The 27889-nt window shown below is 35.1% G+C and overlaps 1 protein-coding gene across 1 annotated transcript in view; it reads right to left on the bottom strand.

Annotated features, from left to right (window-relative positions):
- STXBP4 (syntaxin binding protein 4) overlaps positions 1-27889 on the bottom strand; it is a 131672-nt gene that overhangs the window by 91765 nt on the left and 12018 nt on the right. Inside the window, exons 4-10 of the mRNA XM_081028013.1 lie at positions 20309-20415; positions 19915-20131; positions 18848-18926; positions 12747-12838; positions 7652-7748; positions 5099-5221; positions 977-1026 (exon numbers count right to left, since the gene is read on the bottom strand). Of these exons, the coding sequence (XP_080884139.1) occupies positions 977-1026; positions 5099-5221; positions 7652-7748; positions 12747-12838; positions 18848-18926; positions 19915-20131; positions 20309-20415 (765 nt within the window). The remainder of the gene's footprint in view (positions 1-976; positions 1027-5098; positions 5222-7651; positions 7749-12746; positions 12839-18847; positions 18927-19914; positions 20132-20308; positions 20416-27889) is intronic.

A 27889-nucleotide genomic window follows, 5' to 3' on the forward strand; every position in this document is an offset into this window, starting at 1 on the left:
GGCAGAAGAGTGGTTCCATAGTAAAGCTGGGAGCTGCGGCTGACTGGGAACTCAGCAGGAAGGAGAGTAGCAATTACACAGGAGATACTAACAGAAGTTTATCAAGTTGTACGCTTGAGATTTTTGCACTTCAGTATTTGTCCAATATGCTTCAGTAAAAATATTTATAAAAAATAAAGGAAAAGACAAGCCAAAGGGGGGAAACATGAGCAAAAAGCAAGCATGCCTAACGGATTATAAAATCTGCCTCTACTGTTTGTGATGAGATGGTTGAGGGGGTAACCATAGGGGAAGTTCCCTACCTTCACAGACTGTCAGCATCATCAACCACAGATCAATTGATAAATTTCAGATGAGGCACTATACTGTTCATCAACTCAAAAAATATATATTGACAATTATACCATAAAATAATGAGATATTTTTGATTCGTTTCTGGTGATCTGCTTGACAAGTAGTGAGTTTTATGGTATTTTCCAAATTGTGGTACATGACCCATTAGTGAACAAATATTTAACAAAATAGAATTAAATGTTGAATAAGAATGTGATGATGTAGAAAATGTAAGTAATGCTTTGACACTTGTTTCAATTCTATATGAGAGTGTGGCAAAATAAAGTTGTGGATTCAAGTGAAAAAAAAAGGAAAGCCAACACTTTATGAGGATATCTTCTGTGTGCTGAAAAGCACAATACAACAAAGGAAATCTTATAAATTAATTTCATAACTATTGTCCAACATTTTGACCTGAAGCTACAAACAGCACGTTACTGGCATGCAGAAGACCTTGCACAATTACCACCAGCACTGTGCTTTTGCTGTGAGAGTATCACATCGAATACATTCTTATCTGCCCAAAAATCACATTGGTTAGAAGGAAGTAAATTGCTAATTTGGAGCACGAGTACCTCTTTGCAGCTGCTAAGAAAGCTCTGCAAGCTCATACAAAGTATTCTGAATTCCCCTCTTCACTTACATTGTAAGCCACCCTTTGCTCAGCAAAAGTGGGTATGGTAGCTCTGAGAACTGTTTGGCAGTAAGAAAACAATGCTATTTCATCAATATTAGGCAGATAAACACATAATACCCGAATCAGCGGAAGAAAACTGTGCTCTTACAGCTTCAGTTTTCCTACCCTAAATGCTACAGAATTGGTTCTGATAAATTAGTGTCTCAATTCTGGGAAAACTGGGTGATCTGCTGAGTTTCCAAATAACTAGGTCTTTGGGAACTCTCCTTCTCAACAACTGGAACTCTCATATACTGCTGGTGGGAATGCAAAATGGTATTGCCACTTTGGAAGACAATTTCCTACAAAACTAAACATCCTCTTATTAGATGACCTAGCAATTGCACTTCTTGGTATTTACCCAAAGGAGTTGAAAACCATGTCCACACAAAAACCTGCACAGAGGGGAGGATGGGTGGCGCAGTTGGTTAGAGCGCGACCTCTGGGCAACAGGGCTGCTGGTTCGATTCCCACATGGGCCAGGAGGCTGCACCCTCCGCACTAGAATGAAGTCAATGAGCTGCCGCTGAGCTCCCAAGTGGCTCAGTTGGTTGAAGCGCATCCTCTCAACCACAAGGTTGTGGGTTCAACTCTCGCAAGGGATGGTGGGCTGTGCCCCCTGCAACTAACAATGGCGACTGGACCTGGAGCTGAGCTGTGCCCTCCACAACTAAGACTGAAAGGACAACAACTTTACTTGGATGTAGCTGATGAGTCCTGGGAAAAACACACTACTGTTCCCCAATAAAATCTTTAAAAAAAACAAAAAAAAGAACCTGCACAGGTATGTTTATAGAAGCTTTATTCGTAACTGCCAAAACTTGGAAGCAACCAAGATGTCTTTCAGTAGGAGAATGGATAAACTGTGGCATATCTACATGGAATATTAATCAGTGCTAAAACGACATGGAAGAACCTTACATGCATATTACTAAGTGAAGAAAGCCAATCAGAAAAAGGTACTAGATACTGTATTATTTCAACTATATGACATTCTGGAAAGTGCAAAACTATGGAGACAATAAAAGGATCAGTAGTTGCCAGGGGTTGGGAGTGGGGGTGTGCAGAGATGAATAGATGAAGCACAGGAGATTTTTAGAGAAGTAAAATACTCTGATAGCACAATGATCGATACATGTCATTACACATTTGTTCAAACCCACAGAGAATGCACACCAAGAGTGAACCATATTGTAAACTATGGACTTTAGGGGATTTCCTCTCTCGGTGTAAATTCATCAGTTGTAATAAATGTACCCCTCTGGTACAGGATGTTGATAATGGGAGAGGCTTTGCGTGGGGGTGGGTGGGAGGGGCACAGGGGGCATATGGGGAATCTTTGTACCTTTCCCTCACTTTGCTCTGGACCTAAAACTGCTCTAAAAAATAGAGTTTTAATTTTTTTAAAAAGTACCATTTTATATAAGGGCAAAAAAAGTGTAAGGTAAATAGAAATAAATCTAACAAAAGATTAATAAAGCTTGTATTGAAAAAATATATCGAAAGTATTTTATATGTCATTAAAGGAGATATAAATAAATGAGACAAAACATGTTCACAGATAGAAAGATTTAAATTTATAAAGATGTTGATTCTTCCCAAAATAATCTATAAATTAAATATGGCAAGATTTTTTGCTTGAACTTAGATGGACAAGATAAGAGCAAAGATTAGCCAAAGCAATACTTAAAAATGAAGAAGATGGAAGGATGTGTCTTATCAGATATTAAGACATATGAAGACAAATAAAGCAGCAGAGTAGAGTCCAGAAATGTCCATGCAAATATGAAAATCTTATGAATGACTGAGCTGTATTGTAAATAATTCTTCCATTAATTGAAATATGAATTTATATTTTAAAAATTACCTTTATAAAATAATTGAACAAAATTTATATCATATTTATGTGTTTTGGTTAATTGCGTACCAATAAGTATAATTACTATGCAATTATTACAAGAAAAATTTAATATGTAAGCACTCATAAACATAGTAAATTAAAACAAATACATTTTAATTTGTCTAAATTTTGTTTTTTGCAGCAAAATGATAGGGTGATCAATGAAAGATCTTGTAATTATAATATATTGGATAACATTCTAGGGTGATATGGAATAGAAACAAGAGTTAACAGAGAAAAAAGAAAGGTGATAAATTTTTGAGAATCAGAACTTATACTTGAATTTTCTTTTAATTAAATGGTTGTGAATATCAAAAGCTATAGTATTTAGATCCCATTAGAGTATTTTAAAAAGTTATATAACAATTTTCTTTAAAAGAGAAAAATACTTATAATCATTGGAAACCAAACCAAAACACCAACCAAAAGAAAGGTAGTATAGCTACATGATTAGACTAAGTAAATTTTAAGGCAAGAAACATTCTAAAGAAATTCAATATCCTGTCAGGATAAAACAATTCTAAAATTGCATATATCTAACAATATAGCCTTGTGTTATGTAAAGCAAATATTAGTAGAACAAAATGAGGGAAATTTTACAAAATCTTTCTCTTAACTGACAGTAAAAGATGACAAAAAAATGAGCAAGGAAGTAGAAAATTTCAAGAAAAGAGAAAATTTAAACCACATGATTAACAACCTTGACCTAACAGACATATGGGGAGCACTGTACTCAACAAGTGCAGACTACGTGGTTTCAAAAGATGGGAAACATTTCATAAAATTGACTATATGCTGGCTCTATGGTCAAAGAATCAATACCATATATTAATACAATATGTTCCTAACCTCAGTGAAAATTAAACTAGAAATTGGTAACCAAAAGGGAACTATATAACTAGAAAATGTTTAAAAGAGTGCAAACTAAAGATCCAAGAAGCAACCACAATGAATATTAAAGTGCCATCACACAAAATAACCATTCAAAAATTAATATTTTTATTAATCATTGATTAGAAAATATAATGGCAAAACAAAATCCCATTTCTAATTGCATCAAAAACTATAGCATACCTATTCAGACCTAACAAGAAATGAGTCAATACATATATGAAGCAAGCTATAATTTTCTTTCCAAAACATCAACAAAGACCTAAATGATGGAAAAACAAACCATGTTCATCATCTCCCAAACCATCCTCTAAAGTCAATGCAATTCCAATTATTTTTAAAAACTCCCAATTTAATTTCATTACCATGGCAAAATGACTTTAAAAATCAAATAGAAAAATCAAAACTAAGAAGTTAAAAAAGAATTAAGGACTTAACCTGCTAGATAACAATGAGCCTAGAACTTATAAAGCTAGAATAATTAAATCATAATGTACTGGCATAGAGAAATGAACCAATGGAACAGAGTTGTGGGTCAAGAAACAGATCTGTGTATCTGATAGAAATGTAGTATGTGATAAAGTTTGTATTTTAAATTTGTGGCAAAAGTGGACAAAGACGGTTATTAAATAAATGATGGTGGGAAAAGGAGCAAGTGGTTATCCACTTGGGGCCCTACCTCATGCACAGACAAGAATAAATTTTGAGTGAATTAAATACATAAATTATATATAACATAAATTAGGAAAAACCATCCTTAACATCAAAAATCTATGATGAAAAGGACTGAAAGATTTGACAATATAAATGTCAAAGTTCTATAGAAGAAATGACTTATGAAGTTAATAAACTTCATAATTCCACTTACATAAAGCACACAAAGAGGCAAAACCAATCTACATTGTTCGAAGGCAGAAGAGTAATTATCTTGATTGGGAGAGAGGGTAAGGAAAGAGCACTAGTGATTGGAAAGAAATATGGGGGTAAGAGAGCTTTGGGGTCCTGGTAATGCTGTGTTTCTTGATCTGGATGCTGATTACAGGAGAATGGTTCAGAGGGGATACACATATGATATGGGTACTTTTCTGTGGTAAATTTAGGGTTGGGAGTAGCATGGCGGAATAATGACAGAAGAGAACAGAGGAGATCAAGATGGAATCCTGTTTTTGGTTTTAAATTAATCTGCATTTTATATGTTTAACCAAGAAGCATGTATTATTTGCATAATTTTAAAAAGTGAAAAATGAAAAAAGCCCACATATATGACACATAACATTCAAGACTTATGATTTAAGTACAATTGAGACCATTCTGTATGACATACTCTACCTGTGAATCTAATATGTTGGAAATTTCCTGTGCACCAACATTTACTTCATCCAACTGCAAGCAAAACAGGTTTCTGGCAACCTGGACAAAATCTAAAATGGAACACATTTTTTTCAGGAAGAACATAGCATTTAACCTCATCTAAAAAAATCTCATCTTTTTCTATATGAAGTTGAAGCTATGTATTATGACTAATACTTAAAATTTAACTTCTTTAAACAAATTACCTTAAAATAGTATTAATAGTATTAACTCAAGTGACAGAGACAGAAGTTCAAATAAAAAAAATTAAGAGACAGTACACCTGAAACTAATATTGTATGATAGCTATATTTTAATAAAAATCTTTTAAAAAATAAACTGCTGAAATTAATAAATCAGTTAAGATAATAACAAAGCAAATACATATCACAGGCACAGCTATTTCTCCACAATTTTAATTATGAGTAGAACTTCTGAAACATATGACAATATTATGATTTATAGTTTTTCTAGCTGGAAGAATTTGAGGTTTAATAACAATAATAATAGCAGCAGCTCATGTTTATGAAAAGCCTCTATATGCTAGGCACAATGCTTTGCAATTTCATCCTCAGAGTTTTCTGAGGGAGGTCCTTTTGTCCTCTTCAGTTTTTACTTTGGGGCTAAACTTCCCAAAGCCACTTGGCAAATAGGTAGCAGAAAAGCATTCCATTTAAGATCTGACTCAAAGGCATATCTTCTTGACTGTTCTCTAACTGCTCGAAGCAGTCCCAACAAACTATAAGCATCTCTGGACCTGGAGCGTGACCTAGTCATCTATCCTCAAATGTTTTGATTTTGGCTGCTATAGTTTTAATTTCCAAGGATTGTTTTAATGTTCTCTGATTGTTTCTATTTTATAATTTCCTACTCTTATTTCATGGATGCCTTATCTTTGCTTATCTTTTTAAAGATGTTAATGATGGTTTATCTGAACTTTCCTTTTGCTCTTTCAATATTTCCCTTTCTCTGAGTTCCTTTTTTTAAATTTTATTTTGGGGCTCTATATTTTATGATGGGGGATGTCGCCAAATGTCAGCTGACCCTTGGCCATGAGTTCACATTTAAGGAGAATTAGGCACCAAAATGCTGATTGGAAATTTTGTGTGCATAACTTGCCTTGTCAGCTGGTGGGTTTCACCACTGAGCAAATATTTTTGTTCAGCTTCTTCAGAGAGAATTTTACAATCTCTTGTAAATATGGCTGCATATTTCACTGAGCAATCTGGGTGTGTGCTGTGAGTGATAACGCACCACATACTCCCCCAAATCCCTGGGCTGCTGGCAACTATAGGTCCAAACCTCTCTGGCTAAATTTCTGAAGAGTATATACTTATTTTCCTCTGCTGGTGTAAGAGAGTGGGAGTTGCTGGATTGGTTGAGAGGGGGCAGGGAACAGCATATATAATTGCTGCTTATACAGATTTCTAACCACCCTGTTATGAATGCCCTGCCTTCACCTAGCCTTCAGAAGTACCTGAAGCTTTGAATTTCTAAGACTTTTCAGTGACAAATTAGCTTATTCTCCATTGTGGTTCCTTCATTTCTTTAGACATTTAGGCTTTACCTGCCTCTGATCACTGATTCATTTACTTTCCACATCTTTCTGTCCTCATATATTGTAGTTTCATAATAGTATACATGCAATTCTGTTTCTTGTTATCCTTATCATTTTGAGGTAATTTTCAAGAGAAGGGAGCAAATATGTCTTTTTTTTATCACTTCAAAACCAAGAAGTGAATTTCTTTTTTTTAGCAATGCAGATGCTTTTAAAAAGGATACAATGTTGTGTCTACTGCATAAGAAAAAAATTTAAATACCCAATACTGTCAAGGATACAAAAAATGTAATATACAAATAGTACGAGTGGCAGAACAAATACATGTGTAAAATGTCTCTGGAAAACAACTTATCAGAAGTTGTTTTCATATCAAAAGTCTAAACTACTTGTGGAGATTTATTCTAAGAAAAAGACGAAAAAGGGCTATGATATTAAATATAGTATTATTTACAATGTCAGTTACTGAGAAACCATCAAATTCCCAATAGTGGGAAGGCTTAATGTTATAATAACATCAACTAAGTATGTCAACATTATGCTACTTTTAATAAGAATAATTATGCAGCATCATAAAAATATTTACCTTATCATATTAACTGAAAAACAGATTCCAGTTTTACTGTAGAACTAGGACTTCCATATTTTGTAACGTTTTTTTTTTGTTATTACTAAAGCAATGTTTATGCAGTAGGTATACACTAAAAAAAGAGTATGATAGAATGATGAAATTTTAGAGCTGAAATATTCTAAGAAAGTTCTCTTTTCTGCTGACCAATAATTCTAGCTGAGTTTTTAGAGCACCAACCAAGGAACTTGAAATAGATGTGGTCTTATTTTTCTCTCTCTCCTTCTAAAGAAGAGGTACTCTTAATGAAAATGGGTCACAATAACTCTTCAACTGAGTTTCTGGGATGATACAACACAATGAACCTAATATTACCTCCAAAAGACACTGTCCCCTTTGGGTCTACTTGCACTTGCTGTCTCAGGGCTTGGTGTTGTTCCTTTGTAGGCTGAATACCAAGGTAATTTAGAGCCTGGAAAGAAAATGACACATGTGAAGCAATTTTTCAAATCTTCAAAGAATAATACTTTTCTTTACATAAAACTTTTCTTTACAACTTTATTTTACAACCCAGTGAAAAGAATCAATATCAGGAACAGTAACCAGAATTAGATGCCCAAAGAAAGTCTGCTATTTATGGATTAATTTTCTATAAAATATTAGCTTCTTGCTTCTTCCACTATCTCAGTCTTTTTTCTTTTTTTCCCCAAGGCTAGCACTTTGGCTGATCTTAAATTTATAAGCATAGCCCTAGAACCAAAAATCAAACTTTTTTTTTAGTTTAAAATATGTGATATGAAAGAAGAAAAATAGTAAGGAAATCTTACTTAATCCCATTGAACATTAATTTCTATAAATAATATTCTAAACTACTAATATTTTGTTAATATCTTGTACTGGAGACCCAAACTAAAGCTGATGGAAATTGAATTAAATACAAAATATTCTAGTTTTTAGGTTGTTTATGACTAGGCTTACTAAAACTTTCTCTGGAAACTAAAAAGCTTTCTCTGGAAAAGTTCTTTCTAAGCACCCATAGCTGATTGAAAATTCAGAGACTGCTAGTTGAACTCCAATGTCCATTCTGTCTTTGTTCTTTAGCAACAGAACCATAATTTTTAGCTACAAATAATGTCACCCAGCTAAAAGATACTTCCTAGACCCCTCTGCAGTTTCATGTGACTAGGATCTGGCCAAGAAGATATAAGGCAAAGTACTGTAAGGAACTTGCGGGAAGTCTTTCAAAAAAGTAGGGATCGGTACTTCTTGTTGGTACTTCCTTGTCTCTTTGGGATTAATTAAAAAGCAAAAAAAGAAATAGAGAAAGATAAAAGGAAGAAAGGGAGGGAGGGATGGAGGGAAGAAGGTTGGTTGGTTGCTGGAACTCAAGGAGACATCCTGGTTCATGAGCTACCTCAATAAAGATGGTAGAGTAGAAAGCTAGTTGGGGCAATGTAGAATCTCCAGGCCAGTAAGATTAGCTTTTTTTAGACTTCTTTTTGGTGTGAGAGAGATAATGGAAACCACTGTTGTTTTAGGTTCACCAGTTAGCAAAACCTAATCTTGACTAACACATAGGGCCTGACTAGATACCCTATTACTGGATTCTGGCAAGAACATATTCTGTATCAATCATATCAAAATGTAAAACACAGGTAAAATTTAATACTGGTAATTGTCCTTCATAAATTTCTTTTTCCATTGGAATCTGTTCAGTCATTCATCATTTCATTTACCAAATATTTATCTAGTGCTTGCTATTTGTCAAAGGGGCACACAAAAAAGATATAGCCGCTACTACGGTCTCTAGGGTGTGAATAACATGTAAACAAATGTCATCAGTGCAATGTGTAATTTAAGAGACGTATGTACAGGATACGCTATAGCAGAAACAAACTGGCTAATGTCTAGGTGGCTGAGTACAGTGAGAGGAGACAGGAGGAGGGGATAACATCAGGAGAGATTCCTTCAAAAGTGATTCTGGAACTTAGTCTAGCATCATCTGCCTACCGTGTCTACAAGGTCATAAAAATTTGCCTTGCGTAACATGGAATAATAATTCTCAACTTTAGGTTTCTCAGTACTTGCTCTCATCAAATATTCATTAATATTTGTTTGGAATAGATGAGGCCAGTAGAAGTAAGAAGGAGGGGGGTAAGAGTCAGAAGCTCATGTTGTTTATACAGGGAAATGCTATGTCCGGTGCACCAATTATTAGAGGGACCAGTCAGTTGCCAAAGCCGCCGATTATAATTGGTCTTACTATAAAGAAGATTATTACAAATGCATGGGCGGTGATGATTACATTATAGATTTGGTCATCTCAAAAAGAAATGTATATATATACATATTTTTTTATTTTATTTTAAATAAACATTGTAGACTTAGTTGAAAGCTTTCTCCGTTGTTCCTCAGCAGGAACCACCACCCTAAGATTGTTGTATCTTCCTGACCATGATTTGATGCCATTACTACATGCACCCCCTAATAATACGTACTCTTATGATTTAAAATTTTATATGAATAGTATAGAACAAAAGGATCTTACAAATTATTTTTATTTTTACTTCAATGTTGTTACACAATTGCTCAATATTGTTATCTGAAAAACTAGTTCAACTATTTTAACTTGAAATGGTATCCAACTGTGTGAATGTATTATAATTTATTTCCCATTCCCTGATTGATGGCCTTTTATAATTACTCCAATTCACTTTTCTAGGAGCTGGAGAAATAGAAGTGAAAATTTGGCAACACCTCAAGTTAAAGTTGAAGGTAATCAAACTCTTTGACCTCACAATATTTCAGTAATTAATTTTTTAAAAGCATATAAGTGATAAATTCAAAATTTAGAATATAGTTACTTCTTGTGGAGAGGGGAGGTACATATGATTAAGAAGAAACACAGGCAATGTCAAAAGTTCTCATTCTTTTGGTGGGTTGGTGGGGTGGTGGGTACATATGTATTTATTATTCGTTAAATTGTATAAGTATAATATAATCATTCTTGTGTATGATCGATATTTCCATATAGGATATAAAATAATTTTATAAAAGTAATGCAAATAAGTCATCTATCACAGAACATATTCAATACATGGTGATTCTTACTATATTAAGTAATAATATAGTTGCAAAATGTGATTAACAATAGTGTAAATTGATCTAGAGCTAAACTTCGTGATAGGTGAAAGTTTCATTGAATTTAAAATTTACTCTAGATGAACACGCATGCAGTTAGGCAAGCTCATGAATTTAAATTGGAAGCAATTTAGTTTTGATCAAAAAGTAGGTTCTAATAATTTCTTGAATAATGTCATCTTTAAGCCTTAAAAAATGCAAATTTATTACTTGGACAAATAACTGTCCTTAACTTTTTCTGATGTCTGAATGATGAATTAAAAAAAAAAAGTCACTTTGGTATGATATTAGTCACATACTTCTCAACCTAATAACAAAGAACATCTCATTAAGTATAGTCAGACATTGAGTACACCATTGCTCACTATAGCTTTTCAAATGTTACAGAAATGGCAAAGTAAAGTAAATACCAGCGAAATGGCATCTGTATCCCAAAGCATCTTTCTCAGGTACAAAAATACAGATAGTATTCAGAGGTGCGATAATTTGCCGTCTTCAAGCCAAACAATAAATTGTATCTCTATTTGCTATGTTTACCACACCTACATAAAAGTTTAACTATAGGATCAAATGAGACACGCTACTTATAAAAATACTTTGAAAAAATATATCACTACAGGTAACTATGGTGAAATTATTTAAAAAATATATAAAAAATCATTTTTAGAGTATTCATGGAAAGAGGAAAACCATTTTTTTCAGACAAGGAATTAACAAAGTTCTACTAATACAGTCACTAAAAATATTTTTAATAAAAGCAGGTAAGCTGAATTTATACAGAATGTGGGCTTCTTTTATTGTAAAAGTGCTATTTTATTTCTCTACAAAAATAATCAATTTGCTTAGGCTAAAAGGAAAACCAAAACTGGAATTCTGATCCAATAGTTAAGCAACTCATATATCTCAGAATCAATACAATTTAGATGCTTTTCATATCTCTAAGAAAATTAATCAGGTTAAAAACAAATATATCATCACAAAGAAAATTTAAACCAAATAAAAGAACAAAAGCTGCCAGTTAGTCATTAGCTGGATAATTTTCTCCTTATCTAGACCAATGGTTAACATTAAATCCTGAATGTTCAGAAATGTTTATTAAAGCAATATCATTAAAAAACAATAACTACTCATTTTTAGATATGGATAGATATGCTTTTCAACCTTAAACATTCTATTTTTTTGCAAATATAAACCTTGCCATTAGCCAGAACTTACATTTTAGTCACAAATACTAAAAAGAAAGTACAAGTTAGCAAAAAATACTCAGGATTCTGAAAATATAAAGAAGACATCTCCAGTATTTAATTAATTGGAAAGTTTAACTGAGCAAAAACCAGGTGTTTAAACAGTGGTAGGTACACAGGGTATTGCTGTGAAGAAGCTTCATCTCGTCAACAAAACGAAAAATAAGAGGGAACTACAAAGTGATTTACAGATGTGAAAAAAAATGCAATACTGACCCTAACTATAAGAGCAAAATCTGGATGAAGAAGTTGGAATTGAGTCAGAATTTGAATTGGTAATGAAAAGGGTACTGTTACAGAATCATGCAAAGGTATGAATATGGGAATAAATGCAATGTGTATTTATTCTAGCTACGCATTTTAACACTCTTCCAAAAATGTAAAAAATTATTATCTACAAAATCTTACAGGAAAATAGAGGTTGTGGACCTTCAGCACTATATCCATTTTACATTAAAAAAAAAAAAGACAGCACATTTTTGCTGTCAGCTCCCAGGTAACCTGACACGAACAAGTTTCAAAATGTTTTTCTACTTTTAATTTTTCTTTTTTAATCATCTTAAGTTTCTTTAACATATAGAAGCTCTCTCCCTAGGACAATTTTTTTTGGTACCTAGTACATTGTGACCATCTTCTTTATAGTTAGTGAGCATCTGACTATTTTGTTCTTTAGGATTTAGTTTCCCTTTACTTTTTAAAAAATTGAACAATGCAGTATTACTTCCTTGCACTTATTGCTATTACATATGAAGTCTACTACACTTTGTCATAACTTATTCCACGTTTCCTTTGATTCTATGTTGTTAAATATCACCTTTGTCTTATTCCTACACAGGAGGAAACAGACCAATTTGAATGTCAATTTAGTTACAAAGGTTTTGCTTCTTCTATTTTGTCCTAGTGAACAAACAACAGCTGCCCAACTCAAACATGAATAAATTAATTTAAATCCAAACTGCCATTCATTCGGTTGCAAATAAATAACTTAAAGAAATGAATGGCTCCAGTCCTTTATCTTCTCCAAGAATGAGAATACTTCCTTGCTGTTGTTTTATGGAATAAAAATGGAAATTTAAAGTATTTACCATTTCCAGTTTCTCTGCCTTAAAGCGAACGGAGGGATTGAGAGAAATCTTCTTTCCTTGTCCGTAATTATCAGTCGAGGCAGGGGCAACAACTAAGAGACAACAGGGTGCACATTAATTGGGAATTTAATTGGAATAGAACTTTTCATTTGACAGGATGTGTTCTGGGCTCCTGCTGTTCAAAAAATAATTCTGGCTAATCAGTTGGCAGCTCTCACTTTTGTTTTCATGATTGTTTTTCTTTAAATCTAAAATGTATCATAGCCACCAGTTTCACTTGAGCCCTAAGATATGATATAAACAGTGGCCAATTATGCATTAAGTCCCACAGAAATAGTAATTTAAAAGACAAACATACATCCTACCACTGCCATGTCATTACAATGCCTTACCAATTGTAAAAAGTCATGTTTTCTTCCAAAATAAGTAAAATCATATAAGAAATTCAAAAAGATCATGCTATTTCCTTGGGTGGCAAAAGTGGCTTTATTACGAGAGTTCTGGAAGTACTACAGAAAAACTCTAAAAATGCAAATTGCTTCAAGGTTACACATAAAGTATACTATAGACTCAGAACTTCTTAAAATGAAAGTCCTATTTCTTATTTTACAGAAGGGTTCTATTTCAAGTAGCATAAATGCATTTTCAAGAGTTGAGTTTTATACACTTCTCACCCATTCTCTTAACACCGTCTCGATCCATTCTAATTGTTTAGATGAGCCCTTGTCCTTGTTGCATGAATAAGAAATCAGGTGCCTCCTGGGACCAGAACTTGAAAAAAATTATTTGTTTTAATATGCCAAAGTTTGGAAAATAAATTCCTGTAATTCATGTCAATCCTTATATCTAAATTGTCAGTATTCTAAATACACTTTTAAATGATATTTTACTAGTTCTACATAGAAACAAGAGGAAGAGAAAAAAACTTTTTAAAATGTCACATCTTTATGCAGTGTTTTAACTTTTTTTAATTTCTCAGAGCATCTGTCTCTAAGTACAAAATGATTTGCATTCTCTTTCTTAAGAACATAAGAAGCACACATGAAAATAAATAGTCTTCCTCTAAACCTTTAACACATCCTTAGCAGTCTATGTAAAATCTTGAATATAGCTTATACGTGTCAAGATCATAAAAAAAAAATGGCTACTGACTTTTAGCTTCAAACGGAATCAAACGCAGAAAAAGACTGATTTTAGTATAAAAGAATTTTCACAATTCTGATAAAAACAACAAACTTTCCTTTGTGACTGTTATACCTAATGGTTGGCCATGGGATAAAAAATACCATCTGTATATTGTTTTCTTCTAATGTAACCGCAGAACGAGCTTCAGACAGTTCTATCCTATTTCTAACAAGACACTGAATTGCTCTTCAGTGACAACAGACCAAAAGCAGGTGCAGAAGAGAGACCTTGGACCTCTAGGTGCATCCAGAATTAAAGTCTCATCCCTCCATCAGGGAAACAAAGGACCGGAACTTGAACACCCGAACCCTTTCAGAACTGAAGGGTCTGTTGCACAGGAAGATCCAGTGCTGAAACCCCTTACCACACAAGCAGCTTCCAAAGCCCTCCAATCAAAATCTCACTACTAGTGCTTCCACATACCGGCCTGCTCCCCTCAACCCCAACCTTCAATCCTCGCCGTTAAGAACCCTTGGTTAAAAGCCATTGGGGAGTTTGGGTTTTAATCGATACCTATTTTTCCGTTCTCCTTGCATGGCTCCCTGCAAGTAAAACAGCTTTAATTTCTCCATTGCAAACCGTGATGGTCAGTGTTTGGCTCTGCTGTGCATCGGGCTGGTAGACTCTCCTTTGGTTTGGTTCAGTTTGGTTCGGTAACATTAAGAGAAACTCTGTGCTAAATCTAAAGTGTGGCATAAAAGATGAGCATGGAGTTGAGAGGTATGACCAAAAACCAAACAGCAGGTAAGTCAAACTTCATTATTCATCTTTAAGGTTTGCACTTGTGAGGCTCGACAATGACTTTTAACTTGGTGCCTGACCTACAATTAAAGCACACTAACACGAGGTGGACCCACGCCACCCTAATTATGGTTTCAGACTAAGACTAACCCGCGGCGTGTGTGGAAGGGTTGGAGAGGGGTAAGCGCGCGAGAGGGAGGCCCAGTGACACACACACCATCTACACACACTACAGCATGCCTTCTCACTTCTGTTTTCCTATACCTAAGCTTAAAATTTTGCTGTGTAACAGTGGAAGTAACAGAAGATCAGCTCCCATTTATGTTTACTTTTAGCCAGGCAGTGCACTAGGTACTTAACACATATATAAGCTCATTAATCTTTACTGTAACCACAGTGATACAGGTGTTATCATTCCCACCCCAAAGATGAAGAGACCAAGGTCCCTGAGGGTAAAGAAACGAGCCAGTAGGTGACCATATTAGGGTCCTAATTTCTTGTGACCCCCCAAGCCACTGTTTTTAAATGTGTCAATATCCTTCATAGTCAGTTTTCTCATATGTAAAATAGGAAAAATAAAACACATCACCCGACAGGAATTGTGAAGGTAAAATCAAAACTGATAGAAAACTATGAAGTATTGTGACTATTAACGGAGAGAGGTTGTATTTAAATGGGAGATTTAATGTAAAACTATACCAATCCTCCATTTAGTAATATGCAATCACGGCTTAACAGAATCTCACATTCTTTCAGCCAACCTTCCCCTAAACCTTTACTTTTGAGCCAGAACCTTAGGCAGATCTGTTTGTAAATCCAACATGCTTTGGTAACTCCCTGTACCGTAGCTTGATCTGAAAAGCTCCTCATACACAGCTTTCCTCATTTGCCTGTGGTATCTCTCAATTCAAGCCTAAGCTCCGTATTTGCTCCACTCTGAGGGAGTGAGACTTTTCAAAGTATGACTTATTATTCTCTTAGATCTTCTCTTCCTATTTGAAGAAAGGGAATGTTTTATAAGGGAAAGATCAATACCATTTGGTTAAACCCATGAATCCTCCCTGGACATTTTTCCCGTCACTACTTTGTTTCAATTATAAAAACCTTACTGTGGGCTTGTGTTATTCTTAAGTTAATGATAGTATTTCTTCATGCAATGATTCTTTACTGATTTCCTTAGTAATGTCTTTAGCATGCTTTTAGCTCACTTACAAGCTCATGCGTTATTCACCTTATTTCAACAGTAAATGACTATGGACTCTAAGAAATTTATACATAGAATAGTTTAAAAAAACATACTTAAGTATTATGTGGATTTTTAAAATTATAACCAGTTTTACATTTTGGCATGATTCTGAGGTGGAAACTGGGGTAGACTCGCCTCATTTAGTTTATTTTTGTTGAGGTTAACATTAAGACACATTTGTATTTTTTGAATAAATACCAACTGTCTGAAGGAGGCTAGATGTCATGGGTAAGGATCTAATTTGGGAACAATCTATAATTAACTACTGAAAACACACACATCATAATGTATATGTTACTTAGAGATAATTTAGAGAGTTGACTTTGCTTTTTTGTCTTTCAGAAACATCAGGCGTACTACATTTATGTGGAAGTAAGAAAATGGGACTAAGTCAATACTATTTCTACACTAGAAAAATGTTCTGATTTAATGGGATTTTAATATTTATTTTACATATAGCTTACTCACTTAAATATATTCTTTATTAAATTATTTTTCTATTAGACAATCTAGCATCGTTTCTTATAGTCACTGGTGTAAATTTACTTTGGTGTTTTCATTCCTCCAGGATCCCTCTGCTCTATTCAGATCTGCCTCCTGGGGTCACCGGACATGTCACTCATCCTTATTTCTTTGCTTTTGCTTATGGTGCTTCCTTCACTTGGATGATCTCCTACCTTCATCTCTCAATTGATGTTTACCACCTCCCTCAAGCTCTGGATGATACCTGGCTTCTGCCAAGAAATTCTGCATATTGTGACAACTCCTTTAATATGTACTAGCTTTTGGGGTCAGGGGAAGATGCAACAGTGAATTAAAGGATGAAAGCTTTCACTTCTGCTCTAAAAACATGCCTTTGGGAATATTATCTGAACCACACTCTAGTCTGCAGATTCCGTAATAATAAAAATAACAGCAAATACACTGTATACCAATGACAGGCTAAGTGCTTGACATGCACGATCTTAATACTCATAACAATCCCATGAGGCAACTATTTCACAGTAACATAGCGAAAAAGTTGGGAGAAAAGATTTGAACCTCTGAGTTCCCATTTGGAACCTGGTGATTAAGCACACTGCCTTCCCTACACTGCTCAAGCCACTTACTACTTTCTTTTTAGTCTGCTTTGTTCATGGCTTTACTATTTTTCAAATGTGTAACTCATCCACAAGAGAGTATGCGCCTTAAAATACAAAAACCACCCACACCCTGCTCTAGTTAACACAGAATACGACAAATAGCAGTTATTCGATAAAATGAACCACACACACGCGCACACACACTCACACACACATACATTTCTTTTTCTTATCTGAATGAAGGTGTGTTTTTTAACCCCATGGTTTATTTCACAATATACTATTTGATACCTCACAGAAAATATCCTAATTCCTTAATAATTCCTACTGAACTATGTTTTCTACACATATGGCATACACAGTAAATGCTTCCTGAATATCAAATAAAAGGCTAACAGAGGCACTGAGTAGTTGAATTACTTTCAAAATTGCAAACATGTTGCATAAATGTCTCCTCACCATTGCTTGCTTCTTTCATTTGTCTTTTTTTCTCACATGGGTTCCCAGTATAAAATAAAAACAATATATCAAGAAAATGGAAATTAATTTTGTAAAGGAAACAAAGCTAATAAAGTTTCCACAAGTCAACAAATCCCATTAAGTAAAAAGGTGTATTATATGAGTATGTGGCAAAAGATTGCTACTACCCCATTAGCAAATACTGCTCCAAATCATAGGAAACTACCATGGAATCTAGTGTAAATTCCTGTTAAGTATGGTAGTTATGTGCTATTGTTTGAATGTTTGTGTCCCTGCAAAATTCGTATGTTGAAATGATGATGGTATTAGATGCACCTTTGGGAGGTGCTTAGGTCATGAGGGTGGAGTCCTCTTGAATAGGGTTAGTGTCCTTTTTATAAAAGAGACCCGACAGCATTCACTAGCCCCTTCCACCATGTGAAGATACGATGAAAAGTCTGCAACCGGAAAAAGGCTCTCACCCGGACCAGGCTGGCACCATGACCCCGAACTTCCAGCCTCCAGAACCGAGATAAATATTTGTTGTTTATAAGCTACCCAGTCTGTGGTATTTTGTTATAGTAGCCCAAACGGACTAAGACATTATGTAATTTACACTACCTTTTCTTTATTTTGCAATTCTGATCTAGATAACGCTATTAAAAATTGAAATACATCAGTAATAACTTGAATGATAATTTAGACATACGTAATTAACTTTTCCTTTCTATAAGTACTGTTTCTTTCAGTTGTTGTTGTATTAACTTTTGGAGATAATTTAAGGGGAGGGATTTTTTTTCATATTTGAGCCAATATAAACTTTAAAACTTGATAAAAATCCCTTTTTTATGGGTTGCTTACATAACCCTTTATTGTTTTAAACAATCAGGAAATCATTCTCATGGTAATTAAAAACCAATAATATTGAATTCACAATACTGATGTTCTTCTAATTTATAGCTACATAATCTCTGCCAAAAAAGACCAAAACATGTTTCTTAAGGTATACTCCCTTCTACAATTTGTCTGACAGGTGCATTTAATATATCTCACCAGTATTGCACCAAAAGAGCAAGGCAACCTAATCTTGATTTATAAAAGAATTTTCATTACTTGGTTTCAACAGTTCATCGATTATTACAGTTTCATAGACAGTGTGATGATAATGTATCTTTGAAAATTTCAACCCTTTGTTCAGGAAAATTTCCAATAAAAGTCATAATCTAACAGGGACCACTGCACAATACATTCATTTTGCTCTTTTATTCATTGATGGAAAAATGGCATAATACATCCTCCTTTAAAGTCTATTAAGTCACATTAGGTACTCCTCATTGAGAAAGTAATTGAAAAAAATAACAGGAAAGAGGAATTAAATGTCCATTTACCTAAATTAGACATATCCGTAGGGCTGTTGTCTGAAGAAGTAATTGGAGTCTGTTCTGTTTTCTTGTATCCAGTTTTTAACTATGAAAGAAAATGAGGAACATGAAATGTCATTTTCTAAAGTAGGTCAAAGACCAGACTAGAAGCTCATGTTATCATAAAAAGAATGGTTAAAGTGATTAAAGCCATAGTCCAAAAAATATAAAACCTCTAAAATTTTGGTATATTCATCTTCAAACAAAGCAATTCAGAATTAAAGGTAACAACTGCTTTCAGCTCTATCATCGAAGGACAACAAAACATAAGGCCATGGACCTTGTCTTTGAAAAGGTATTATAACCCCAAATGAAAAAGTTATAAGGGGCTGACAGAAAATTTCATACTCTGTATCTGATTAGCATGTTCCTGAAACTCAAGTTATCTTTGATGAATTTTCTTCCACTGACTGGAAGCCTACCTGAGTTTCCTGTTTTACTTTATAGCTAACACAGATTTAAAGAATATATGCCATATTTCCTAACTTTGATTTGCAAGGATACTATAGCAATTAGTGATTAATTGTATTTTATTTTGATGTAGAAACTCCCCCTTTTGTGTGAATTTATGAAGGTGAACTAGATTCTAGCACACACGTGTGAAGGAACAATATCCACCTACACTGGATGGTTAAGATTAGCCTCACTGTGTAGGAAAAAAGCTAAGGAACAAAAAGGAAGACTGCCTGTTTTCAGTGAAGCAGAAAACAGAAATAATAATGAATTAGACCCTATTAAAGACTGTCTGAAAATAAATATGACATTCCTAACATAGTTTTGAGTGACAGGTTAGACATATCTTTGTGAAGCCATTCCTGATCAGGATTTTCTGTGCAAAGAACACACTGACTTAAAAAATAATATTTACTGATAGCACAGCATATAAATCTTAACAGAAAAAAAGGACAAAGATATTTCAAGGAAGTATCAGTTTATTAATAAACTGCATTACCAAATTATAATTCTACATGTACAAATATATAACCATATAGGGGATTTATGGACTGCACAAATAAACAGAAATATAAGATTACCTCGTTTATCTTAAAAGAAGGCAAAATGGCATCTGTAGTTTTGGGAGTGGATGAGATCGTTGGAATTAGCATTTCAGAAGGAGAAAGAAGACTAAATGTTGAGGCTTGAGGTTCATATTCTCCTGAAGTTTGTAAAAGGGATGTGCATGATGGATTTTCTGGGTGACTGCCATCATATTTTTGTCTTATGAATGCTATCTCCCAAGCAGATTCTGACCTAGCATTAAAAAAGAAATCATTTTATAGATATAGTACAATTGAATTCTAAGATAATGTTTTACATATTATTTTAAAAAATATTTCTTTTAGGGTCTAAAATATTTAGGACATTTTAAATTATTAATTTAATGAGACCTGCTAAATGTCTCATTTTATCTTATGGTAGGATAGTTACCTCAACTTGCTTCTGGTAATTATGCTTTTTGCTTCTTCAAATGATACTCCAATCATAGATTCCTTGTTTATTGAGACAAGTTGATCTCCTGGTTTCAAACGTCCATCCTAACCAAAACAGTGACATTTGTAAAAAAAAACTAGTCAGGGTGCTTTAAAAAAATTAATTGGCACAATTAAAGCAAAGTTGTAATGAAGAATGTCTTAAAGAGTAAAAGGAAAATCTTAGATAAAGAACCTCAATAGTAAAAAGTTTTGATTAAAGCCTGGTTTGCTAATATATGTGACTGAAATGGAATAGTTCACCTATTCCCTGAATAAAGTTGCACACTAAGGAATCCTTAATACTTGAAGACATAACCTGGTACACCAAGGAAAGAGATATGTGTTAAAAGCTTGGTACTATGATACAGCTATAACTCTGACTCTGTGATAAAGAAGGCCAAATACAAGATTCAGTCACTTGAGTTTCTGAGCATTCCTGTATCTTTCATCCCACCAAACCATTAGGATTTATTCCACAGTAAGAATTTTTGAAAATTCAATCAAGGATCTTCATTATATTGATACTACTCCAAATTCAGCTTATGATCAAACATCTTCTTTTTTGGATCTCCCATCCCTCCTGTGATTCAGGCTTAACTGGTTGTGCATATAGCTTTAGTTATATCCTAATAATGACCATTTCTAACTGGCTGCCAGGATTGTCTTTGCTAAGTCCCACCTCTACCTGTAACTAACCAAAGTGAATGAGACAGAGCGTATCAATTACAAGACTTAATGTATTTGTTAGACTAGTTTCTCAGTCTTCATTGGTATTCTCTTAATTCAAACTGGAAAAGAAGAATGAGCTCTCTTCATTTTCAGTTCCTAAGATACTTCTGAATTTATCATTCAAACAAAGACAGAAAGCATTACATAATTAGGGAAGAAGCTTCTATGGTTAAAAAGCTAGATTTTCACCTTGATGGTATTTATGTAAATTCCACAAATACAAGGGAATATCTTTCTTCAAAATCTTACCTAATAAGATATACCCCTTGGATAACTGATCTTTGATCCAAACTGCCTTATATGTAATAGTGGTGATTTATGGTTACTTTACTACTGAATAATAGTTATTTTTGTTTCTCAAAAACATATTTAGTGTTATCATGCTGAATACTGAGGACATTGGAAAACAAATAAATATAAAATATTAATAAAAAATTGTTATGGGAACATTATTTCAAATACTGTGTAAAATATCCATTCCAATATCCTTTTGTATGTATCAAATATTATATTATAAATAAGAAAATAAATTTTCCATCCCCTAAAATAAAAAGCTCATGACGTTTGCCCCAACAACATGCTTAATGAGTTGAATTAGATTTTGGTTCCATATTCCAAAACTGGTATTCAAAGTAAGGGTCAAATAGAGAATTTTTAAATCTAATTTTTAAATATATAAATCAATTAATAGAATCAAATAAATGTCATTATTAAATCCAGCTCTGGAAAATTTGGAATCTGCAAAATAATTCCTCATTAGAACCAGTTTAACAAGGTAGATTATAACTGAAATTTAATGACTATACTACTATTGACTTGTATCCCAAAGCCTGGCAACAATTTAGGGGAAAAAGGGGGGCGGCGGATGAAGAAAGCCCTGCTTCACTGAAGCAAAGCATTTAAAGGTCACCAATAAGGAAAGAAAGGTTCTTTTAGAAATGGGGAGGTATCAATAGTAAATATTAAGTTATTTTGTGTTGATCTAAATGTTCTTTACCTTAACAGTTTCTTCCTTTCATTAAACTTCCTTGAAAAGAGAAAATTTTACAATGATGATAATAAGTCAGATGACAACTCACTGTCTTTCATTTGGGCAGGAGCTTTCAGAGGAAGTGGACTGAAGTGAAAAGCGCATGCGGTTTGGCAAACAGACCTGAATTCAAATTTGAGCTCTACAACCTACTAGCTAGATGTTCATAAACAATGAGAGAGAGAGAAGGTGGGGGAGGGGAGGCGTACAGTCTCCTCCAAGGAACACAGAACTAAATTCTAAATTGTTCGAGCAGCTCCTGTATCTATGTCTCTTATAGAAATCGGTTGTCAGGGTTGAGGAGAAAAAGGCTACAGAGAATAGAGGTAGACAAGAGGGTTTAGGCTGACCTTCTATCTCCCACATTCTCCTCTCACGCTGCACAGGTTTAGCAGCACAGAGGAAAAACCTCTCATAAAGGTACTTGAACATGTATTAAAGTACACTGACACATTAAAGCAGCATTTTCCAGCAGGACAAGAATCAGAGGAGAGAGGAAGAATAATGCCTTCCGACTGTGGCTTCTGGTGTTTATATATTTTTTTCTTTCTAAAAAGTTTTCACAGCAGTGGGTTTTTTTTTTTTTTTTTTTGCTTCCTAGAATAAAATCTTAGCTAATCATGTGAATTTCTGAACCTGTTTAAAAGCCAGAAACTGCAAACTAAAACAAAGCTATTTCTGTAAAAGTCTGGCATTCAAAACCAGTGAATTCTGCCCCAGCTGGACTAATGTATATGTGAAGATGCTAACTTCTGAGGCCCCTTCCACACTGTCTAGATTCTGACGCAGCAGCTACTGAGCAGCCACACAACGCGACAGGCAAGGTGCCACGCACCTCCACATGGCCAGCCTCAGAGTCTGAATTCTTTCACACTGACATTTATAAAGATGGTTTAGTAATAAGGTATTCCTGACCACTTAAACACGTCTACGAAAAACTACTAATACTCTTCATTTCAGCTTATGATTATCGATGTAGTTTTCTAGATACCATCTTACCTTATTATCAGGAAGCGTACATATAGTCTGACTCTGATTTATCTAATTCGTTACATCAGAAAGGCCCCTGCAAGCCTTTGGATTTCTTTTCCTTATGGTCATCAACTGTCAACGGGCGGTATCCTTCTTTTAGTACCCGTTATTTACGTGAATCTAAACGAGTTGTTTAACCTCCATATGACTCCATTTTCTTAGCGGTAAACAGGGATAAATACCTATCACACAAACTTGGCATCATGATTAGATGACATATATAAAACCCTAGCGCACTGTAGGTGTTCAATAAAGGTGAGTTGAATCAGAATCCCAAAACTCCTTAACTTCCCAAACCCAGCAAAACAAACTAGGCACAACCTACGTTTTCTGGCCTCATCATCCACTTTCCCTTTTCACTATATACACTCTTCCTTCTATTCTCAGAAAATGTTCTTCAAACCTTAATGCTTTTACACATACTAATTTGTCTAGAATGACACCACCCACCCTGCCACTTCTCCAGCTGATGAACTCTCACTTAAACTTCACATCCAAAATTGAACATTATCTCTGCTCTAAGTTTCCCCCAACTCTCTACATTTACTTCATTGTTCCTTTCTCTTTGCTCCAATAGCACTTTTGCTTACCTATCAGACTGCACTTACTTTGTAGTGCCCTTAAATCTTTTTTCCTCCCATTAGAGCATATTAATTCAGCAACTCCCAAACTAGCAGCACCGATTTTTTCAATTGGCCAGAATCATGTCCTTTTCGTGGTTGTTTTCCCCAACATAGTGCCAGGTCCAAATAAGTCCGCAACACATTAATAAGGTCCAGGAAACAGAGGAAAGGTGGCTTTAACAGAAATGATAATGGCAAGGAGGAAAGAGAGTGATGTTGCAAAGTGATCCCTTGGTTGCTAGCCCTCTGGCTCCACCCATAGCACTGGTCTCTTTACTACTGCCTATCCAGAGGCCTTGGTCCTAGATTACCTAGCTGAAAAGCCTTGGTCCCAGTTCCAGTGATATGCTCAGCATATTCTGAAAATAGACTTCCTCTGAAAGTTAAATATGCTTCACTTCAATCCTCTGTGAACAATGACTAACCATTAGTATCTATATCTTTGTGATCTTTTTGTCTATATCTATGGCTTTTGACATACACACACAAAATCCTGAATTTACCAAATCTCAGAGGACACTAAATATAAGGTATACCATTATTTTAAGAATCACTAACACAAAAAATGCTGCCTATTACATTATGACTTAATTGAAAGACCCATCTCAATTTCAAGAGATGAGATAAAGAGAGGGAGGTAATAATATTTGTTTGAAGAAAAGCATATTATTCCTGCCTGCTTTCCTTACATTACTAGGAGAAAAACAAAGAAACAAACAAAAACATTGGAAAATTTTAAAGCCTTAGCCAGAATCTGACATAAAAGGACAGGGAAGAGAGGTACCTTGGTATGGAGCTCAGATTATGGCAGTGAGGTCAACAGGCAACAGATCAGTAACACTCAGAAAGATGACAGAACGACTAAGGGATCACTCATTCATTCACTCATAAATATTAATGGAGCAGTTAGTATCTGTCAGGCACCACACTGGGGACTAAGAATTTTATTGTGAATAAAATCAGGTAGAATCCTTGCACTTAGGAAACTGTCTTGTGGTTCAGGCAGGGTAGATAAAATAATCACAATTACCAGTTTATGATTACAAACTGAGATTGGCGAGATGAAGAAGGAAAGGAATGGGATTGAGAAGCACAGGTAGGAATAAAACTCCTGGTGTGGACTGGGAAGCAGGGGAGGGACAGGGAATACATTCCTCAGAAAGTGGCCTTTGAATTGATATCTGGGAGTAATAGGAAAGTAGGGGGCAAAGGGGGGCTGTTCTCAGTCAGAGGGAACAGTATATGAAATGAGAAAGAACTGCGGCCCTTTTAGGAACTGAAAGAATGCCACTCTGGAAGCATACAGATGGAGAGCCAGAGAAGTCGAGAGGAAAAGTAACATTATACAGAGCCTTGTAGATTGGGAGGGAAACAGGCATGGGGCAGAAGAACAGAAAAAGCTATTGTGAGGTCTAATAAAAACTGATAGTAGTGCAAATCTCGGTGATGGCAGTAGAGATCAAGAAGACTGGGAGGGTTAAGAGATAGTTAGAGAGTAAAAAGTCAACAGCAGGTGCTAACGAATTGAATATGGGTGTTAAAGGAGATGTAGTAGTTAGGACGCCACCGTGTTTCCCCGAAAATAAGACCTGGCCGGGCCATCAGCTCTAATGCGTCTTTTGGAGCAAAAAGTAATATACGACACGGTCTTATTTTTACATAATATAAGACAGGGTCTTATGTAATATAATATAAGCCCAGGTCTTATTTTAATATAATATGAGACTAGCTCTTATATTAATTTTTGCTCCAAAAGATGCATTAGAGCTAATGGTCCGGCTAGGTCTTATTTTCGGGGAAACACGGTATTAGGTTTTCCAGCTTTGTGCCAAGAAAAGGTGCCATTCACCATGACTGGGAACACTGGAAGAGGCCCTGTTTGGGAAGAGATGGGCAGATGAGGGTGTGGTGTGACTCTCAGAAGTCTTGCCACAGTAAGTTGAGTTTGAGACACCTTTAAGAGAGCCAAGTGGAGATATCAGGGAAATGCAAATCAAAACTACAATGAGACACAATCTCACACCTGTTAGAATGGCTGTCATCAACAAGACAAGTAACAACAAGTGCTGGAGAGGCTGTGGAGAAAAAGGAACCCTCATACAGTGCTGGTGGGAATGTAAATTGGTGCAGCCACTGTGGAAAACAGTATGGAGCTTCCTCAAAAAATTAAGAATAGAATTACCATACATCCCAGCGATCCCTCTTCTGGGTATCTACCCCCAAAATCTGAAAACATTTATACATAAAGATATGTACCGCAATGCTCAGTGAAACATTATTCATGATTCCAAAACATGGAAACAACCAAAGTGTCCTTCGATAGATGATTGGATGAAGAAGTGGTACATATATACAATGGAATATTACTCTGCCATAAGAAAAGATGAAATACTGCCATTTGCAACAACAAAGATGGATCTTAAGATTACCATGCTAAGCGAAATACATCAGACAGAAAAAAATCGAGAACCATGACTTCACTCATATGTGAGATATAAAATTGAAACCAATATACAAACAAGACACACAAACAAAAACTCATTGACACAAGTTTAGTGGTTACCAGAGGATAAGGGGGAAGAGTCTGGTTGAGGAGGGAGAGAGTACCAAATATATGGTGATAGCAGAACTGGGGCCCACCTGGTGGCTCAGTGGTTGGAGAACTGTGCTCCTAACGCCAAGGTCACCAAGGTCGCCAGTTTGATTCCCACATGGGCCAAGATTGTGAACAACAGCCAACGGCTCTCCCTGGAGCTGGGCTGCAGTGAGGAGCCAGAGGTTGGCGTGAGGTGCTATGGGCTGCTGTGTGCTGCCGTGAGCTACGTGTCCTGCCATGAGCAGCCAGTGGCCAGCGTGAATGGACGGCAGCAATCGTGAGTGGCCAGCGTGAATGGACGGCAGCAATCGTGAGTGGCCAGCAGCAGGCGAGAGCTGCTGTGAGGTGCTGTGAGCAGCCGACCTACAACAGGCGACCGACTGCTTGGGGGGGCGCACAAGACTCATAATACAGCATGGGCCAGGGAGCTGTGTCCTACACAACTAGACTGAGAAACAACGGCTTCAACTGTAGTAGTGGGGGGAGAGGAGGCAGGAAGAAGGGGAAAAAAAAGAATTAAATTATTCTTTAAAAGAAAAAAAAAGAACTGACTCTGGGTGGTGAACACACAATGCAATATATAGATGATGTACTATAGAATTGTACACTTGAAACCTATATAATTTAACTTACTAACATCACCCCAATGCATTTAATAATAATAATCAAAAAGAGATCCAAGTGGAAATGTTAATAAGGCAATTGGATATGTGGGCACGAAGCTCAAAGGAGTCCCTAGACCAGAAAAAGGTGTTAGATAGAAGGCTGAGGACTACATACTGATATGGACTGACTGGTGGGGTGAAAAAGGTCTTGGAGTTTTCACATTTCCTTAATTCAGTACCTAATCCATTTGTTCTCAACCTATAGACTGCCTCTAGCTCTTAGAGCTGGGGTAATCTTTCCTACTTGAACTGGATAGGTTTTCAAGATATCCCAACGTTGAACTCTGAATACATTTTTCAAAGAAATATGATATTTTGGTTACTGAACTAGTATTGTATTTCATATTTGCCAGGTGGAAAACATTTGTGTGTGTATGTTTGTGTGGGGGCGGGGGTAGAGACAGGTGACAACTAAACATAATTAATTAAAGATTCCTTCTGAGTCCCAATAATCCCCTAACATATGAAGTTTAGGGGAAAAAAAAGGAATATAATCTATCTATAAGCTTGAGATTGCCTTATTGTTAGTTCTGAAACAATATAATGTTAAAATTAGAACGTTATAGCACTCACGCTTTTAAAAAATATTAACAGGTGCTCAGCTCAACAACTTAATAAGGATGACCTTAGGAGCCTATGTTTCCTACTCTGTGAATATACCTACTATGTAGAAATTTTGTGCAGATTAGGAATTTATTAACATTCTAACACAGTATTTAGAACACAGTAAATTAACTAAAAATATTTTAATATTTTAATATTTAGTTAATAACACAGCTATTAACTAAAAATATTTTAAAATCAAATAGCATCCATTTTGTATTTGCAGAGTAAATATGCATAAAACTCTCCATCATGAAGA

The sequence above is a fragment of the Rhinolophus hipposideros genome (genome assembly GCF_964194185.1).
Source record: "Rhinolophus hipposideros genome assembly, chromosome: 20".
NCBI lineage: Eukaryota > Metazoa > Chordata > Mammalia > Chiroptera > Rhinolophidae > Rhinolophus > Rhinolophus hipposideros.